A 21,754-nucleotide genomic window follows, 5' to 3' on the forward strand; every position below is an offset into this window, starting at 1 on the left:
TGTATCTCTGAAAAGTGTTTTACAAAGAGCTGGGCAAAAAGAATTGCAGCAACCTCCTTTTCACACCTAGGCTAAGCAGTGTTTTTAAACACCAGGATAACATCTGAGTTTAACTGCAGCAGACACAGCTAATTAAGTAGAAGTAATTCTGCTTTTCTTTCCCCTGGAAGACTGAAACCTTCCAAGGTGTATATGAGTAACAGAACACACACAAACTTACATGGCCATTTTCATGCCAGTGCCTCAAAGCTAAACAGGAGAATTAGCCTCACTGTTCCAAACTGTCAGCAGTCACGGGCACCAGGGCAAGTCCTCCTCAGCCTCCTTTCTAAGCACTGTGTATTACCATTCTCAAAACCACTGATCTCTCTTGTGACCAGCAACAGGACCCCAGGGAATGACATGGAACTGTCCCAGGGGATGTGTAGGTTGGATATCAGGAAAAGGTTCTTCACCCAGAGGGTGGCTGGGCACTGGCATAGGCTCCCCAGGGAAGTGGTCATAGCACCAGGCTGACAGAGTTCAAAGAGTGTTTGGACAATGCTCCCAGGCACATGGTGTGACTCTTGGGGATGGTGCTGTGCAGGGCCAGGAGCTGGACTCTGATGGTCCTTGAGGGTTCCTTCCAACTCAGCTTATTCTATGAAAGGCAAGTAAATTGCTGAAAAAATGTATGCTATTTAGAGCAATGAGCTACAGGTAGAAATAGAGAAATGTCACATCTTCAGCATGACAGCCCCGTGGCTTGTCTAGCAAAAAGAAAAACAGACAAAAAACCCTGCTCCACATATGCAATATGCATAGGACCTTACTTTGCTCTCACTTATTCCCATGCAGATGAAGAATGTCTCTACTAAAGGAAGTATATTTATAGGGGTATAGGCCAGAAAGAAAAACAGCACAGGCCCAAAGGATATACTTGTGAATAGATGTATTACCATATGTGCATTGATGTATCTGTAGCATTGGATTTTTAAAAAACTCCCTCAAAATCATGCCTTCAGTGCAGAACAGCATTCCTAAACTCAGCATTCGAGTGCTAAGCACAAGTAATTCCATTATAAGGTTTATCTACACTTTCAACACCAACACAAATTTGAAATTTAGCCTTCTCTGTATCAACAAGTACTGTCATGTGCACTGAATTAGCCTAGATGAAGTAATTTTTATTAAAAAAATATTTTTTATTAAAACAACGGGTTATCCAGTACTGAGTCAGAGCAGTCAATGTTTTTCAATTCCATGTTCAAGGCCATAAGAAGAGTTATATTTTATGTGAGAACTTTGAGCTTTTGGAAAGAAAGCTGGGCTGAAATGATCAACAATTAACTCTTGAATTTCAAAGCTGTCTTTGTGATGAAAAAAACCTAGGCTTAGATTTTCCTAACTTTCATAATATAGGTTTATCTTCTCTAGTAAAAGCTTCTTCATATTAGGCTCTCTTCTAAACATGAACTTGTATTTTTATTGGTGACATAGTTAAAGTGAAAAAACATTTACTGATTAAAGGATTCTGGCTTTGAAGAACACACTCTTCTGGAGATGGCTAAATGTGTCACATTGAATGGCCTCAAACTTCGAGAACAACATTATCATTGCTTTGGTGTAAGGCCACCAGATTATGAATTTAAGATTTTTCACACCAAATTAAGCATACATTTTACCAAGGTGGGGGGGAGGGGAACAATCACTGTGCCATTCATATTCCTCTTATGTAAATGTACACAACAAATTGTTCCAGGCACTCAACATATTCTGTGTCCAATAAAATACCAGAGTAGATCTCTTCTATTGCAGTGTGTACTGAACCTGATGGGTGTTTCATCTAGAGATTTTGAGACCACACAAAGGAACTTAATTTATCATTTATAATATCTGGAATGCTAAAAATGTACAGGTTCTGTTGGCTTCGTGGTGTAATCAAGGCAGTGCTCATAAATTCAGAGCAATGCTGATAGTTTCCATCATTCTTGGAAAAAAAATCAAACCCAGCCGTTACATAGCTGGGCCAGTTTGGTTTTCTGGGAAGATGGGCTGCTCTCTCATGAATCACTGTGCAGTGCATAGCAATACAAAAAGAAAGGAAAATTAGCACGGGTTTATCTTCATGACTGATTCCTTGGAAACTTTTGGGATTAACATGCTCAGTTAGGAAGCCAAAAAACAAGAAGTCAGTCATGGATTAAAGTTGATGAGATCAGCCTATACACAATGCTGAATTTGTTCAGACAAGAGGGGGGGTGGAAACAGAGAACAAATTGTCAGTAGCAGCACATAAACCAGGTACTATAAAGAATTCAGAAATATTTTTAGGAACAAAAAGCAAAGCGATATCTGGAAAATTTTGGATAGGTTGGAAAACTGTATTTTACAATATTGTAAGAGCTTTGGCAGGCTCCTTGTAGAATCTGTTTCCTGTAACTGTTGCTACTAAAGAATGTTTTCTTGAATTGGAGCCTGCAATCAGCTTTTTTGGTGGGCAGGAAGGGGATAGTGTTCTGTGTTGCCTTAGGTCTTTTCCATGTTAAACCTGGGTACAAGGCTGATGGACAGTGCAAGAGAAAAATAAACACATATATAAGACCTGTTTCCCCACAAATTATAGAAATAAAATGCTGAGTTTCACAAGTTTTGTTCCTCACACTGTGTTCATTCCTATGTTTTTCATGTCTTCCACCTTCTGTACTATACCCTACATAAATATTCTGCTCTTTTTGAACTGATTAACATAACCCGAGCTGAGAGGTGTGGAATTATTTTCTTTTACATGTTTCAAAAACACACAAGAAGAGAACAAAAAAAGTTTCTCTTTCTGGATAGGATGTGGTTACTTTAAGACAGACCGCTCAGTACTGCTGCTTTAGACAGGTTTGTGGTTCCTGTGCAATCCCAGCCAGTCCCAGGCTGTTCTCCATGAGCTCAGAGCTCCCACAAAGGTTATCTACATGGACACTACAGACATTTCTCTCAGGCACCGAATTTAAACCTGATACCAATCTTAAGGGCACTGAATCCTACCTTTTTGTCTACCTGAAAGCACCCATCTTACAAAGAGTAAGTTACATATTCAGGATATGTATGCATTTGTGAGAATTCAAATCTAGATTCCCAAATGATACAAAACAAAAGTCACACACACACACATTGCTCCTTTGATCCACCATGATAAGAGCATTGTGCTAAGCTTACCACACCAATGGAGTATGTGCACAGAAGTAACAATTATTAAATGCCTACTGGCATTTGAAGTATTTGAACAGGTAACTGAATAATTTGAATAAGACAAGACAGCTAGCTACCTTTATTCTTGTTATCCTCGTTAGAAAGTTTTGCAACCATATGTTCTTATCCTTAATTTAACACTGCAGGAAAAGACTGCTCTTCTTTTTTAAGAAAGTTGCTTTATATGACAACAGTTACAGCACTTCAGTCCTCAACTTACTGCAAAAATCCCCACGCTTAAAGGTTCTCTATTGCCTGGCTGTAACTTAAGAGTTGCAAAGTCAATTGGAAACAGAAAGCACAAAGATGTAGGTAAAAGTCAGATCATATAAATCAGGGATAAGCACACAGAAGCATTATAGCTATATCTTTTTAGTACCGTAACAGATACACTCATTTCTGCCTACCTTTTGGAGAAAAGAGTTGAAATTCCCATGCCTGCTTTCCATATTTTTTAAAATACCTGTTGTGTTTGATGGAAAAGCAAGAAAACAGGAAAAACAAATGCAAGGTCTCATGCAGCAACACTTCATGTGTGCTTGGGCAGCCTGTGCTATCAGCTCCTCTGAAGTGGTGACCACTAAGAGTGCGTGGAGCACTTAACAGCTCCCATTGCCAGACCTTGCTGACTCACAAAATCACCTCTTGTTTAAAAGCACATTTATCTAGGGATTATGTTTGATCAGAGCTTTTGAAACTTGGAAATTCAGCTCTAGAATAATAATTATGATCTTAGTGTTTTGTCGTTCAGTATGTTTATCTTGTTTGTTTAACACCGCTCAGATATTAGACGTCCCTTTCAGCAGCTTTCTAATCTAGGCTTACAATTTATCTCTGGATTCTTAAAGTAGAAATTAAAATTATGCAGCAACCAAGGTATGTACATTATACTCTCCCCTTCCCACTTGCCATTCATTTCTCTGTCATGACCCTAGACTGCCAGACCTTGACACTGGGGCCATCTATTCCCACCCCTGACTCATTCTGCAATATATAATACAAAAGTGCTTCATATTCAATATGTTTCAAAAACCCCACATGCTCCAGTGAAGAACCAAGCACATTTTTCCTGCACACTGAGTTGGCTTGAAAGCTATCTTCCATGCTACTGTTTCCACAGAACCATTCCCAAAGGCCTTGAACTCTTACCTGATATTTCTGATACCACCTTTGATCTTGCTGTGTTTCTACTTCTCCAAGCATGACATGAAAGCAACATTCCTGTATTCTTTTACATTTGAAATCAGCTATATTTCAAAGCTCTGATGTCAACAGGACAACTTTATATCATCTCCAGTTAAACATATCTGCTCAACAGATGTGAAACACATCTTCTGTTTCACTACTCAGTTTGAAGCCAGCTACATAAGTAATTGAATGAAATGGTATTTTGTGAGTATGCCCAGCTACTTGTCCATCAAATCTTTAAAAGTTGAAACCTTGTCACTGGTCTTCTGCCTTAGGATGATGTTGAATGGTTGGCTTTCCTCAGAAACAGATTTAGTGCACACTGCTAGTGCATGCAGACACGGGAAATACAGGAATGGACACCAAAGAGAGGGCTTTGTATTTGCATTTCATCCCTATGGCCATCTTGGTAGCTTTCCAGGCAGATTCCCCTGCTACTCTTAGGACAGACCCAGCAGGCATAGTCAAGAGGGGGGAAGAAGCAGCAATTAATCTGCCAATCAGCTCTGTGGATGGAAGGCTAGATTCTGCATCCCTTTTTATAGGTGAGTCCATAAGTAAGAGAACCTTAACTTCATACCCTGAAGCACCTTGGCAATAGTGATATACAAGGGTTCAGTAACTGGGCTAAGAATCACACCAAAAGGACTTGAATTTCCAGGATCTGCTTCTCCTTGTGCTTTTTAGTTATAGTTTGCTTAGCTCTGTATTTTCAAATATCAGGGGGAGAAATCAAGAGAACAGTAGGAGGACAGTGATGAAGAAATTGTAAATGAGAAACCAGGCTAGAGAAAAGAGAGGAATATAGAGTTTCCAGGTATTAAGCCAAGACAAAATCTTTTCAGATTTCACAAAACTTTATTACTTTGATGACTTAAAATTCACCTCTTGAAAAATACTAAGAGGGCCTTTTCAAGAGAGAGGGAAAATACACTCTCAGTTCCATTGTCTCTGCAATCACTAAACCACAAGTTCTGCTGTTTGCTATACCAGCCCTCTAGCTGCATGGAACTATCTCAATATGGGCACACATTTTATTCATCAAAACAGCTGAAAACAGTTCCTGGGCCCCTGTCACTCCACAAAGCATCAGCCATTGCAGAAAGGTAAGCACCAGCCTTAACCCCACAGCACCTCCAAGGAGTAAAGCCCATGACTACAATTACCTAAGTATACTTTTCACAAAGCCCCAGATTCAATATTTTAGCCCAGAACCTGAAAAAAAGCTGGTAAATTTAATGTTTCAGGGATGCAACACCTTGGATCCTCCAGGTTTAAGTGTACATAACTGGTATCAAGATGAACTTTAATGTATGAGGGGTTTTAGCATACCAGCATTGGGATGCTAAGAAAAGAGATGGCAACATGCTTTTGTCAAGCATTTACCCTTGTTTAATTAAGTTAAATCTTAATACCTTAACTTGCATGCCCTGCAAGACCCGTCCAGATGTTCTGTGTGCCAAGCTGGACCACCACCTCTTCCTTCCCTCTGGTATTTGCAAAGTATCAGGGAATAAAAGTTATGACAGCCCCAGTGCCTCTCTGCTGCAAAAGCCATTTATATTAGGCTTACTATATCTATTCCTCAGGTGTTAAAACTCCACTGAAATAAAACAGATACAGTAACAAAGGTAGAACTGGCAGTCATATTCATGATGTGCTTTTTCATTCAACTGTATAAATATTTACTTAGTACAATCCTTCTGAAGATACTTAGAAAGGTAGCACAAGTTCTAATCCCTGTTTCATTACAATGCTAAAAGGATATTCTCCATACACCATATATCCAAGCAGAAAGCATGGGTAAATATTAAACTTGTCCAGAGCACCAGGAAACAATCAGGAACACACCATATACATAAGCAGCAGTGCAGAAGTGCCAAGCATTGAACTACCATTCTCTCAAGCTGAAGGATTTATTCCCTTGTGGAGCATCTCCTTCATGAACATCATTCCATACCACAAACTGATCAACACTGCCAAGCCTCACAGCACATACACAAAACAACCTCTCTTTCTTTGTGTAAAGCTAAGGGGGGAATTAAAGATCTCTTCTCTCTACCCTGTATCCCTAGGATACCAAAACTGGTGTCTCTTTGGCTTCCAGGCAATTTGGCTACTTTTACACAGTTTTGGAGGGGAAGTTCCTTAAGGCCGCTAGTAAAGGAAAATCACCAGGGAAAACCAAATTGAGCTCTTCCCATTGCTGCAGGACAACAGGATTATTTCTGTCACTTCATCTCTCTTAAAGCCTTAAACTTGCTCCCAACTTCTATGTAGCACAAGCACAGAGAGGTAACTGAGGTGCAGAGCTGCATCTTGAAAGATATTTTCCAGTGCTCAGGTGTTGGTGGAACTGACTGCTCCTCAGGCATGGACATGAGGAGACACAAAAGCTCATTTGTCTGAAGACAGTATGCAGAAAGTACACGGCCTAAGATAATGGAGAGAACCTCTGACCTCATATTCTCAGAGCAGACTTGGATTTTATGTATCATGTAGAGATATCTGGTGAATAAAATTCTACCCTAGGGTAAAATAATTGAGCTACCTCAGGATGGAGGTCCCAAAGAACTTCACTTGTATTCAACTCCTTGCACAGCTGCTTATATGGGAAAGCATAGTTTTGCCATACAACATTTGATGCAGAACTTAATTTGTCAGACAATGGTAAAAAAACCCAAGGACATATGGTGCTATAATAAGCTAGAAGCAGGACTTCCAAAACTAATTTTCAAATAGACAAAAGAATCCTAGCAGAAAATCATGACGCTATTAAGAATTTTCTGAAAAGTTCAGGCAAAACCCCAGCAACAGCCAGCCATGCTCAGTAAGAAATACACCAGAAGAGTTCTTTATAAAGCTATTCATATTTTCTTTGCACAAATATTGTTATCATCTCCAACAGCATGTAAAAACCTTTACTAAAAACATGATGTATAGGATAACTTTCTTGCAGTAGACTAATGAGTGCTGAAATTTTAACAGATAACAGCTAATTCAGAAATAGCACAGGAGAAGTGGAACAAGTTAGTGGACAATATTTGTTCTCTAACATTATACAAAGAAAATGATCACACCCGGATGGAGTCAGGAATACTGACCACACTGATCATAATGTGACTTACTGAATAGCAAAATATTACTCACCCACTATCTCCTCTAATTGATATAATTACCTGCCTAATAATAAATTTTGCAATTTTCTGTTAACCTCCTTCATGGCTGCTCAGCTGTACAAAGAAATAGAAAATCTAATCTATATGCACATATATTATTAAAACTGATGAACATTGTGGACATTGCTGTAGCAAGTGATCACTTGATACTCAACTGATGAAACCACTGACTTCAAGTTCCTTGAGTATTCCTAACTAGGCAACAGCACGTTATAAAAACCCCTTCCTGATACATCCTAAATTCAAGATGATATTCTGCAGCATGAGAACTACCTTCCTATCTTAAGCATGCTGAAATGGAATGGTAGTAACAGTATTCAGCCCTCTTTAAAAACCAGTTTCAGTACTTGACATCTTCCAGCAAATTATTTTCAAAATACAGTTATGTTTTAATTATTAAATCAAATAACCTGATTCATTTTGTAAATGAACATCATTTGCAAAATTATGCCATCTCTTTCCAAAAAACAAAGCAAACTAATTTCAGTTCCAGCTAATCTGTGGTCTTTGTAACCTGGAAGCTACAGCTATAGTTTTGAATAGTTTACTATTTGCCTATTAAATGCTATTAAATGAATTTTTGATTTAAATTTAGCTCCCAAATTCCAGTTTTTATAAATATAAGCACTAATTGAAACATTTCCATGAATACAAAGATGCTTTCAATAAGACTGTTTGCAGAGAAGGAATGAATTTTGACATCTCATATCCAAAGCTATACAGTACTGAAAACCTTTGGTCTTCCTTTACAAACATTAAAAGATTCAAGTGAACTGATTTGAGGAGGAAAACAGAATTTAAATTGTTAAACATGGAAAAAAAATGGCAGTCCTTCTTTCTCAATCCATTTGGGTGAGCTTTTCTAGTTATAAGAGATGATTTAAGGAATGAGCACCAGTAAGAGCCATCCCTTTAGTTTCTCTTACCTCAATAATATACAAAACCACATTTTTGTAGAAGCAGTACAGTATGCATTTGGTAACTCGATTGTAACTCCAAGCCCCGTGGACCAACAATAGCTTCTCCAAGTAGGAAAACTGAAAGACAGGAAAGAAGTATTTACATATATGAAGAATTGCTAAAAAAAAATGGTTGAAAGTAAACACATGACCTCAAGGGAAAAAAAAACCCTCAAATCAGCACTGTTGAAGTGCAATATTTAAACAGGCAAACAGAAGATATATGCAAAAAACAATTCTTAAAATACTTAAAGCTAAAATCTTTCTTGTAGCAAAATTTCTGAAAGTTCTAAAAAGTGGTTTTAAATGGCAAAAAGTCTTCAATTGTTATTACCATCCTGATGGTAAAATCAATGTTGGAGGGCTTACAAGGTTCAGAATCTCCTTTCCCTGTGTAAAATGAACAACCTAATAAACAAAACTGTCTTGAGCTGAAATAAAATACACAAGAGGGGAACAAAAGTGGAAAAATAGATGTATTTATAGAGAATAGACACTTAGATTAACATTTTCTGCCCACAAAATGCATGTGATCATGTGTTATATAAAATATAGTATAAAGCAAGGTGCATTTGCCAAAAAGGGCAAGTAAATTAACCTTGTATAATTGTGTACCTTCTAATGCTAGTTTGAACTCCAGATGGAGCTCAAATTCAGAACTTTTGAAAATGGACTTTTATGGAGCCAGTGTTGTAATCCAGACTGGGAAATGCATAATTTTCGTGTCTTGGCTTTGTTAGTGAACCTTTTTATGACCTGCAGCATTCCTCTTTTGCCCACAGCTCAAAGGGATGACTGTGTTTAGTGTTTAGCAAGTATGTACCTGAAGGGACCTTGGACACACTAAGGTAATTATTTGCTTTGCTTCCTTTTCCACAAAGTGACTTGACAGGAAAACACTGACTTTCTAAATTTAGATTCTAGATCATTTATTTTAACCAAAACTTATCTGAAATTGAAAGCTGCAGTAATGAGTTCGGGCTGTTGTGAGGCAGCTCTGCTCCCATGCTTCCCAGCAATGAAATCACTGAACCACAAATCCTGTAAGGACAGCCTCTCTCCCATGCATCAGCAACTCAGATTTGTTAGGATATGCCAGCAGAGAAGGAGAGAAAACAAAAGTGAACCAGGCTTCACTGTTCTCTGCTTAACTTGAGCTAGAGTTATAACTGGGACACTCCCAAGGGAGTAGCTGACCTGTTAGACCCCTAAATGCCTCAAGTTAATTGGCAGGAGAGCAACAACTTTCCTCATCAAAACCACTAACAAAACACCACCAAGGTGATGGGAAACTTGCCACAAGGTCCTTACAAGTCATCCCAAAGCTCCAGTGGAGAATAGCAAGAGACAGCCTGAGAACCTCTCTCTGCTGAATCTGACAAGTGACAATCTTGGATGTGGTCTTCCTGAAAGCTCAAGGCAACAAAAAATGCTACCATGAATTGCTCTTGTCTGTGCTATCATGAAAATGAGTGCACTACAGAGCACAGCAAGGAAGATACTCAGAGCCTAAAGAACACACAGAGCCTGCTCACACCAGTGAAGAGTCCCATTAAGACTTGGCAAACAATTAAGTCTGCTTTGATGCTGATACTGTGCAAATGGAGAGCTTCTGGCACAGAGCAGTACAGACAGGGGCCCTACCAAGACATTGTCCTTGTTTGGCTGCTCCTGTATTTACAGCATTTCAAATCAGCAGGAAACATTATGACCATCTGGCCAGCCTACCTGTGAAACTGTGTAAGTTTTTACAGTCATCTCTGCATCAACCCTAGCATAACTCCATTTATACAGAGATTATCTTCTAGAATCTATCTTGACTAAAGGATGAGGTGATGGCATGTTGGGGGTTTTAAGACAGTGAAAAGGCATCCACAAAACATGCCAATTTTTCCAAAGGAGAAAACTGAAACAAGAACATTTGTTGAAGAAAGAAGCTTCCTTAATTAAGAAAAGGAAGCAGTCCCTAGACACCAGATGTTCTCTGGATTAAGATGATAAAGCTATTTACTGAGAAAAGAAAAAGTTATTAAAGTCTACTACTGTCTCTCTAACTAGTTAGGTCATTTGATTTGGGAATTCTCTAAATAGAGGTCACTGGTGCAATATCATTTCAAGGGAAAAGGATGATTCAAACAGATGCTCCTTGCACCTGTGGAAGCTATTTCAAGTGGAGTCAGACACAAGTTGGCTTTTTATTTTTGTTTGGTTTATGCTTTGATTCTCCCTGGAATCCCAAATGAGCCTATATAGAGACTCTCTCTTCTCTAAGTGCCTACTTCTGGCAGCACTGCATTTCAAATAGCATTTGAACATGAGATGCTACATTACAGTGGTCATCTTAAATTACTCAATAAGAACATACTCTGCCTTCAAGGCAGGCACATACAGTAATGTTTTAGTGGGAGTTATATGTCTTTGCTGAAAGAAATACACTCCACGGAGATCAAGTTTTTCTTTTGAACACTAATTTGCTTTTTTTTTTAAGCACATACTACCACACAGTATTAGTCTCCTCTACTACAGGGATTTTTTTATTATGTTTTCTGATTTAATCAGTACAAATTCTTCTACACAATCACAAAAAAAACAGTTCCACGGTGTTTCACTAATTCTTGACTGCTGCAATTCTGTGCTGGTGCCACCAGCTTTTATTTCATATTGAATGAAAAAGATTCATCGTTATTGTCAGTAACCTACTGATTGGAATTTAAACAAAGAGCAGCTTCCATGTTCTAACACTAAACTGAAATACAGGATTTTTTTAATGCAAAATTAACACATGAATGCGGAATTACTTCCCCAGATTTAGCGTTACTGTGACACAAAAGCAATAACATTTGTAGGGCCTTCTACGGACAAAACTCTTGCTGCTTATGCTTAGTAACCAAAGCAGAAGTAATAAATGATCTGAGGAAGTCCAGGTAAAGGGTATTCCATTAAGTTGTACAGCAGAAGCTATATATAATCCACTGAAATTTAAAATGTAAAACTCATTATGAGATACCAGAGACAATGGCTATGGCAGTTCCTATACTGGTATATATTTGGAATATGCTACTGCTCATGACAGAAAAGCTTGGTAAAACTGCCTAAAATTCTCAAGATGGGTTTTGTGAAAGGTCTCAGTTATTCAAATCTGAAGCTTCAAGTTCTTCATCAGAGGTCACAACAGAGCAGCAATACAAGACTGACTTTGCTTCCCAGCAGGGTTACCACAATAAACAGTTATCTGTGCATACAGCAGCATCATCCCTGCCTTTTCAAAACCTCACCTCCTACTGGGAGCTATCAAAAGATGGTAATATTTCACATCACTTGGTAGAACAAATCTGACTACACCCTGCCAGAAGGGAACATCAGCTGAAACTCTGGTCACTGAGGAGACAAGGGACTGTCTCTGCTTCCTGTCAGCTCGATCTGGTTTTGCCCTGCATCAGTCTCAAAGACTGATGCTCTGAGATGCATACAGAGCATCTCAGACGTAAACAGTATTCAGAGGATATTCAGTAACTGAAGCATGTTCTTCCTTTCTAGTTTTTCTTTCAAAATCTTGATTCTAAGTTGTGGTTTCTTCAGCAAAACAAACAAAAAAGGCTTTTAACTCCTCTTTTTAGCGGTAGTAATCCGTTCTGAATTTGACAAACTAGTTTAGGAGCACTCACCCAAATAATGTTCAAAATAACATGTGCGAAAGGAAAATGCTGGCCAGCTCTCCAGAACTGTGATCAGTTCTTGGATGCAGCACAGGGGGTGGGGGGGAAATCAAGATAGAGGAGACACCTCAAATTAAGAGCTGCCAAACAGCCAAATTCTCACACACCTGGTTATAGTACCTACTCATAGTAAGAGAAGAGTTTGCACCAAGACAGGTCAGTTACTTAAAAGCTTATTAACACAAGCGTTCCAGAAATTGCTTCCCCCTGATTACTGAAGAACCAAGATACTGTACAGTTGTCAGGAGGAAACTAAAACTTTGAAGAGAGGTGGGGCTTTGCCCTGAAGAATACAAAATCATAACAAATCCCCAAAAATATATCCAAAATATGTTCTAGACAGGTGCCTGGAAAAAGAAACAATCAGAGATGCTTCTTGCTTAGAAGAAGCCAATCGAGCACTACATGGCTGCACAGTGCATTTCTCAAAGACCATACGGCAGTTGTTCATTCTTGCATCTGACCTGTGCAATGGCATAATCCGAGCAATTGGTGGCCTGCATGCCCTCATTGCCACTGATCCCCACTCCAACATGAGCTGTCTGGATCATTCCTACGTCATTGGCACCATCCCCAATGGCAAGTGTTATGGCATTGACGTGTTTCTTGACCATGTCTACTATTTCGGACTTCTGTAGAGGAGATACTCTGAAAAGGAGAGAAAAAGGTGTCAGTTTCTCACATGCTGAGCTATGTGCCTTTCCCAAAAGGACAGCTGTAACCTACATTTAGAAGTAATCAAAGGCAGTTGCTGGAAAGTTCCTTTATTCAACAACTAAGCTTCAGAACCCGTGCCAAACTATTTCAGAAGAAAAAAGTAGCTTTAAAAATAGTTTCACATTTACCTACTTGCTGATAGTTGATGCAAAAGAGACCAAATATATATGAAAGGTTTCAAAGCTTTGCTTTCCTTACTCAGCCCCTCCTAACTGGCATAACACTGGTGATGTTATATTGGGAACATTGAAGTGAGTTTCCTCTTCAATTATGACAGTTTACTGATTAACAGCACAGGCTTCCCTGCCTCCTGTCACCACCATCCAGGAGAAAGACCACAAATACATTCGGAGACACTTCAAATGGTCTACAAAAGATACTGCAGGCTTACTTTGTTATTTAACCATTTCTGTTTAACATCTTCATCAATGACCTCAGTGAGAGGATTGGGTATACTCTAAGTCAATTTGCAGATGACACCAAGTTGGGTGAGAACATTGATCAGCTGGAGGGCAGGAAGGCCCTGCAGACAGATCTGGCCCTGCAGGCTGGATCAATGGACCAAGGGCAGTTGTATGAGGTTCAGCAAGGTCAAGTGCTGGATCCTGCACTGAGGCCAAAACAACTCCAGGCAGCACTACTGGCAGAGAAACTGCCTGGCAGGTGCTGGTCAACAGCAGCTGAACATGATCCAGAGTGTGCCCAGGTGGCCCAGAAGGCCGATGGCATCCTGGCCTGGATCAGCCAGGGTGTGGCCAGCAGGAGCAGGGCAGTGACCGTCCCCCTGTGCTCAGCCCTGCTGAGGCCACACCTTGAGTTCAGTTTTGGGTCCCTCAATTCAGGAAAACACAAGAGAGGGGCTGGAGCATGTCCAGGGAAGGGCAGTAGAGCTGGGGAAGGGTCTGGAGCACAACTCTTATGAGGAGCAGCTGGGGGAGCTCTGATTGCTCAGCCTGGAGAAAATGGCAGGGGTACATAGCTAATGACCCTCTACAACCACCACAAAGGAGATGGTACTGAAGGGGGGGATGTCTTGCCCCAGGTAAAAGGTGGTAAGAACAAGAGGAAACAGCTTCAAGTTGCACCAAAGGAGGTTTAGATTGGATATGAGGAAAAAATTAAGGGAAAGGGTTGACCAGTATTGAAACAGGCTGCCCAGGGAAGTGGTGGAGTCCCAATCCCCAGAGGTATTTAAAAGTTGTGTAGATGCAGCACTGAAGTTTAGTGGTGGACTTGTTAGAATTATCTTGAAGGACTTTCCCAACCTTAATGATTCTCTTCCCTCCTCCAGCTGACCTCCCCATTTTCCAGGCCATCTTTCCAATCTCAGACTATGCAGGTCAGATCAGAAAGCACAAGGCCATTTCCTGATCTCACATGTGTCTTGTGTATGCAACTCTGACCTCAGCAATGATGTCACTCAATTCCAACTCCAAAACAAAAGACTGACTCCATTATATCTGAATATCCTTATCAGATTTATTGGCAGTTACTTTAACTTGATTCTTCTCTCATTTTATATAAATTTCAAGTCAATAAAAATTCATAGAATTCAGAGTTGATCTAGTCTAAATCAGGCAAGACTGGAAAAATACTCAGGACTAGGTTTCTAAATTGGATAAGACATCCAAAATGCCCTTTTGTCATGGAAAAGGTAGATCAGGTTACCAAATCATATGAGGTATTTTGGAAATACCTACATGTAGATTAAACATTTCCATTCTAACCCCATCTGTACAAACAACCCTAATGCCTTTCCCCATCAGTTTTAGTTAAGGTTCCAAATTATTTTGTATTTCCTTAAATAAAGATTTAGACAAAACTTTTCCACATCTCAAGTCAGCCACATACCACTAAAAAAAAAGTAACTGATAGCTAAAAGCTTTACTATTAAAACAGGAGGAGAATAGGGAGCTTAGGGAATAGGAGAGACAGGATTTTTATGTGGCTTTTTTTTCAGAGTTTACATCCTGTGAGAACAACTTAAACAGCCATTCAATACACCCATCTGGATCACTGCTGATCAAAAAAAAAGGCAGAGTTATCTTGTTCAGTATCATGCTTTATGGCCTTGGTTTTGTTTAGTAAATACCTAAATACCTAGGTGTTTTATTAGTAAATCACTCTTAAAATAAATTGATGAATAATTTGGGGAAAACGAAACTTGCTGAGCTCAAACTTCACATGTGAACTAAACCACCTGAGAAGTTTAGCAGCTGTCCTGTTCCTAAAAGCCAAATACAGGAAAAAGTTGACTAAACCATAAAATTTACTTAATACCATTGGATAGATCTATTAAGCACTCCACTACCTGGCAGTGAAAACACCACTTGGCACTGTAGAGGCCCAGTAAAATTACCAACACAAAACCCCAACACCCCAACCACCTATGGAGCACAAAGGCTGTTGGTTTTTTATTAAAAATCAGCTCTGAATATCATCTACACCAAATCTTAACTCTTCTCTCATACATGCACACACACACACTCCTCCCTCTGCCCCAGTACTCACATAATAAAATACTAAAGCACGGAGCAAGGAGTCAAAGGGACGTCAAGCCATAAAATGGAAACTCCAGAGGGACTTGGGGCCAGCTGTGGAGGGTTTGGATTGATAAGTGCACAGACCTTCATTACCAGCCCCAGGGGCACCTCCAGTACACAGGACCATATACTTCTGGCAGTCCTCTCATGCAGTTATTTCTTCACAGCAAAGTAATGCACATATCTGCTAACAGCCTTCCCAGACATAGACATGTCTTAGAATTTCAACTGTTGTTCAATTACTTTTCAGTTACATTGCAATAGAAATATTGAAGAAAGACCCTGTTTTCAAGTATGCTTAAAAGAGCAGGGGAAGCTAAAAACACAGAATGTGAACAGCATCTCTGACTCTGTGGTTTAAACTAGCAGCTTGTCTACAGACACTTCAGACATGACCAGAATGTGGCAGAGATGCTCAAGCTTGTTCTAATGCAGTTTAGCTGGGACATGTCAAGCAAGCTAATGCAGCCTGTGTTCACTTCTGTGCCTACAGTGTAGGTGTGGTTTCAGATTAGTGACCCATTATTTGGCAAGTCAAGGGAATGTCTCTATAAAAGTGCATTTATCAGCTACATAATGTACATAGAGTATGCTTTTACTGTCTTGACCAAATGAAGTTAATTATATCCACAGTTATGTAGCCCCCAGTTAATGTTTGACATCCCCATATGCTCACTAAGGTTAAACAAACTACCAGAAATGCTACACATGCATTTTAAACACCACAAATATTTATGGACTTGGTTTAAGAAGAAATCTAAGACAAGATTTCAACACAAAGTGTTACTTGATTATAGTTGTTTCTCCTAAGCAGCAGCTCTATAACAAGCATCCTCTTTGACACTTGAACAGCAAGTACAGCCCACAACTCCAGAGAACACACTTTGTTGCACACAGTACCTCAGCTACAAAAGCTGCAAATTGAGATGATTACTGATTTCCTGAGGGGTTTTACACCTCTCCTCCTCCCAGTCACTGACTCAGCCTCCAAACCTCTTTTGCTCCTTGTAATCTGTCTGGTACCAACACACTGCATTAGGTGACATTAATCCCCTTAGCCAGATGATCAGAGCTGTGGTACAATTCTGCACATTTGATAAGCTGCCTACAGGAAGAACTGAAGATTATAGCACAGGATACTATTAAACTGCAGTTCCCGCAGGTATAGCCAAGTTCACAAAGATTATGGATAAATGCATGAGTTCAAAGGAAAAAGCACAAGGAAAGAACTAACTTATTTGAAAAAAAAAATTCTACAGTGACAGAATTGGTACGTATCATTTGATGGAAGATCCCTGGCTTTCACTGCAGAGCTCCCTGCAACAGTCTCAGGATGTAAGCCTTGCCTGGGTATACATCAAAATAAGAATTAAGATATTAATAAAGCATCAATTGCATCAAAACCTTCTGCTTAGTCCCTGGTCAGACAGCAGTGCTTCCTATAAAGGTTCTTTGAGTGCCACTCAAGATTTCACTAAAACATTTTCATTTAAACAGAAGTTATTTTTATTGCCTCTGCTCAAAAATGTCTTTGGCAACAGATTGATTTGCTCCTTTACACATACTTGAGGAAAAAAAGAAGTCAGGATCCAAGTACCACAACTGTAGTGATGGTAATCTGATGAGATCAAGTCTTCAGATTCCTGCTCAAACTCTTTCCCTGACAATCTGAATTTAGGCTACACAGGCTACAAGAGAGCCTGAGGTCAAGACTTCCCCTTTACAAAGTGCCTATCATTCAGCATCTGGCTGTGCAATACAAAGTATCCATGGATGATGGCAGGGATATATGAAGTTAAGTGTCAGTCATGCAGCAGAGCTGCTCCTTGTCCACCTCTGGGACTTCTTTTGGTAGCCTTGCTCTTGAGAAAGCAAAAGCTAATATGGAAAACAGAAGGTTCTTGTCAGTCTCAAACCTGTTTAGTCTTTATCAGCATCTTTAACAGATTAGGACAGAAAGGGCTTTTCACCCTGAAGATGACTGATGCCTTCATACCACGTTGCTTCCTCTCTAAAGGGATGGGTAGAAGCAAGAGAGGGCACAAATTATTACAGACCTAATTATCCATAGGTTACTTAAATTCATAAAGAAACAGTGGAAGGAAGCAGAGGGTGAATATTTCAGGTAACAACACACTGTATTCTTTTATCAGTAAATACTTTAAGGTCCCTCTTGAACTTTAAGGAGGCTCATGAAAAATAGCACCAGGCACAGCAAAGAGCAGTAACACAGATGGTTTCCAACCATCAGTGGCTTCCCACTGACTTCTGCAGATCAGGTCCCAATGGCTTTAAATATTTAGCTTGCATTTGCTTCTTTAGCCTGAATACACTTTTACAAGCAAAATTCTAACCTGATATGTTTTGTCTGTTCAGAAGAGTTCTACTTGTATGATCTTGTCTTGGGTGCAAGGAGCAGGGAGATGGACTTACAGGCCCTTTCAAACTTGAGATATTCTACAATTCCACTCAGCATTTCACTGGGAGGTTTGTTCAGGCTTACTTCATTTTTTTAAGAGACTTTAAGAAAGATGAAAGATCCTTCAGGGATACTTTATGAGCCAAGTGGAGTAATTAACAAATTCTGTTAATTTAGTGAAAAGTTTCACAAAAATAATTTGGTGAAAAGTTTTACAAAAAAAAAAAAAAAAAAACCTCACACAAAAGCCAACCAACACAAAACCACCACCAACTACAAAAAAAAAAAAAAAAAAAAAACCCAACAAAAAACCAAACCCAAACCAACAGTGAAGCGGTGGTATTTTAAAATAAATATCAAACATTTTATTTAGAAACTCATTTTGGTACCAAACTTTTTTAAAACCTCAAAAGTAGAAACACGAAACCACCAATTTTAACCAAGCAAAGCAATGCAATACAACTTTAATTTTTAATGTACTCCAACTGATTTAAAACAATCAATTCCTTTACTGCACACTTTGTGCAATCTACAAGGCTATCCCTCTTATTCCCAGAGTCCATCTACTATATCAAGATGGATGCAGTCACAAATACAACAGGAAGGACACAATCAGCACAAGCATCCCTGTGTCACACCAGTCAGCCACACTCCATAAGATCCTGTCAGTAGGAAGTGATAAACAGTTTTCTTAATTCTGACCCTATGCATACCTGCATTTATTGCAGTTACAGATGTATGACAGCAACTGCTGGCAACTGTAAATAATAATTCTCACACAAGGCCCTTAAACTACAGCTGCATCACTGCAGATGCTTCAAAGTATAAGACCAGATGGGAAATAAAAATGCAGTATTTCAGAAAATAATTAGTTTTATTTATTGCATGTGAGTCTAAAGACAGGGTTCTGCTACAGAACTAGGAAATGAGACTATCAATTGTTTATAAAGAGATACATGATCAATAAAAATTAAGTAAATCCTAGTGGAGTCCTTTTATTCATAAGATATATATAGAGAGAAAAAGATTAGGTAATTTTTAAGAGATCAGTTATATATATGGTCTGGTATATCCAGACTGTCTTACAAGGCCATGAAGAGAGGCAGTCCCTCAAACTCTTCCATACCTGAGCAAGGCACAGTTTGATACCTATTGTCAGCCATCTCCTGTGTTCTGCCACATGTTTTGGGTTTTCTGGGGATTTTTTTTGGGGTCCCTTCCACAAAAACAAGTAGACTAGAGCATTTCTCTTGAAGGTTGCATACTTTCCACACTCTCAATTTGAGAGCATGAAAAAATACTCTGAAGACACTCTAACCCATGCTTTTAATTTTTTAATGTTCATTTGTGAAAAGAGGAAGGCAAGGAAGGAAGCTGTTTCAAGTACTACCTTTTTCTGCTTCCATGCCATAACAGGCATAAACACAAAGACATTAATGTCTTTAACATGAAACATGAAATTGATATCCTACTTCCTTGAAATGCCTTGTTAATGCAGCACAAAAGGCCCTTAAGAGTTTACCTTTACTGCAGTGAACATGATTTTACCCTGTTCTATCATAAAATACACTAGTACTTCAAAAAAGCTCAGTGACCTCATCTGCAGAAAAGGCAGATGAGAGAGCCCAGAAAGCTGAGAGCTATGAATAACACTGTCATAAGTGTATGCATTGGTTCCCAGCAAAAAAGCAAGATAAATTAACACCACTAAAAGCAATGCTCAGGAAAGAAGAAACATTACCATTACATTGTATTCAGGAGTTCTTAATTATGCAGTTGATTTTCTCCTGACACACACCAGCCTGCAGATTTCAAGCTCGTGTCATCCAAACAAGGGTCAGGCCTAAATTGCAGCCGTGATGCCCTGAGATATCTTGGATCATCTTACAACAATACAGTAACCCACAGAAGAAAAGTGAAGAAAAACACACATCATGTTGACTCAAAGTGTGCCTTGCATTGAATGCTTTACGTTTAGCAATTTCTCTGAACTCCCTTCCCCTGCTGACAACTTTCATAGGACTGGCTGTGGTGCAGTACTTACGTTTTTGGAGTCAGCACTGAGTGAACTGAAGGGATAATTTAATGTTCTGAGAAAGCACCAAAGGAATTCATCCAATTCATCCAACCACATAGAAGTGTCTTCAATGGAGACATCTCTATCTGCACTAATCATGCCACACTCCTTTTATAGTCAGAGAGAAACAGGCACTTCTGGAGTGCAATTCATCTGGCTTTAGATATGTTCTTTTAAGGTTGAAGTTCATCTCCTCTCAAAACTGCTGCTTTCTCTCAACCAAGGTAAAAGGAGCTGAAGGTAAATGGTTCACGTGAAGAAGTCATAAAATTTCACAGGATTAAGCCCTTCTTTTGCATTACAGCAGGGCTAAATGCCTTTAAATTAATCAAGTGCACAGGCTTCTGCTCTCCTGTTTTCAGGAAAGGTAGAATGCCTGCTTCCTCCTGACCTGGCCATCTGATGCTGAACTGACTGACACACCCTTCCTTCTTCTGAAATCCTCACTTTTTGACTATGCTCCCAGCTCTTGCTAATACTGTTCTGTAGTCCCATCCCTTTTGAACAGGCAACCAGAAGCCTTACCAAACCTCTACTGGTTTCTGTAAGAACAACTCTGCTTCATCATCCTTTGTCATTTCATTTGCAGTCTCACTTTTCCATACTTCAGTTTTTTCCTGAGCAGACAGTCCTTCAAACTGCTTCACTCATTCGAATTTATCAGACTGGTTAAAGTCTGTTTTTTTAATTTTAAGGAGTTTTACATCCTACTTCACCTACCATCAGGAGTCTCATTTCATCTTATAATAAATACGAAAAAAATCTTCCTTTAGTTTTTCAGTCTCACTGGTGTGCCCGTCACACACTTGACTTTCTGAGCAACATATATTACCTCTAAATCTCAGGTTATCCAGAGCAAGGTATTTTTGATGCCCAGCAGGGCTCTAAATCAAAACACATGCACACTTCTACATGCTCACAGGACATGGGGTGGTTTTTTAAATTTAATGGTTACCAAAGCAGTTCCTTCTGCATCACTCTAGGTAGATTAGATATGCCTTCTTAATATAAAGCTCCCTTTGTAGTTATAAAGACCCTGAATTATACAGTCTTCTGAATAAGAAAAACACTAATTTAGTAACTTTTTACCACAAGAAAAAAAAAAGATGGTTTTGCTAATTATATGTTTGGGGTTTTTTAACATATCTTTCACTAGAGAATTTCTCACTTGCATTTCATATTTCAATAACTTGTTTGCCTTTCACAGTTGCCACTGAAATGATCTTCAGAGGACAAGGCTAGGAAATAATCTCTTTATAAGCTGGATTCGAGGTATTAAGCAGTGTAACATAAACACACTCTTCCAGGGAATACAGGGTTAAGTCTCAAGTCAGCATCTTCTTCCTCTTTGATATCCCTCCCTGCATGTTTCTGTCTTGATTGCCCTTCCCCCAGTACGCTTTATGGGGCAAAGATTAAGTACAGAAAATCTAGTTTGGAAAACAAATTATTTGAAAAGTGATGAGTTGGCATAAATACCGTGTTGAATTAAAGACTATTTTGCATTTTAAACTATAATGGTCACTAGGGGTAGCAGCTATATGTTTTTAAAATGAAGCCAATATATCAAATCAATTTTGAGCTTCCCTCACCCCAAGCTGATTAAGGCATATACATTCATTTCCATGCTAATCAGCCTGAGAAGTTCTCATGCAACAAGAAACCATTCTTTTTCTAATGACAGAGCAAAAAAATTTCAGTCTGCAAAACATACAGATTAGTCCTTTTATAACC

At 39.1% G+C, this 21,754-nt stretch overlaps 1 protein-coding gene across 2 annotated transcripts in view; it reads right to left on the reverse strand.

The window, feature by feature from the left end:
- ATP8A2 (ATPase phospholipid transporting 8A2) overlaps positions 1-21,754 on the reverse strand; it is a 278,317-nt gene that overhangs the window by 135,013 nt on the left and 121,550 nt on the right. For both annotated transcript variants that reach the window (XM_009102837.4, XM_018908513.3), the window contains 2 exons: positions 12,729-12,912; positions 8,516-8,626 (listed from right to left, as the gene is read on the reverse strand). In XM_009102837.4, coding sequence (XP_009101085.3) covers positions 8,516-8,626; positions 12,729-12,912 — 295 coding nt within the window. The remainder of the gene's footprint in view (positions 1-8,515; positions 8,627-12,728; positions 12,913-21,754) is intronic.

Source organism: Serinus canaria, chromosome 1 (genome assembly GCF_022539315.1).
Source record: "Serinus canaria isolate serCan28SL12 chromosome 1, serCan2020, whole genome shotgun sequence".
NCBI lineage: Eukaryota > Metazoa > Chordata > Aves > Passeriformes > Fringillidae > Serinus > Serinus canaria.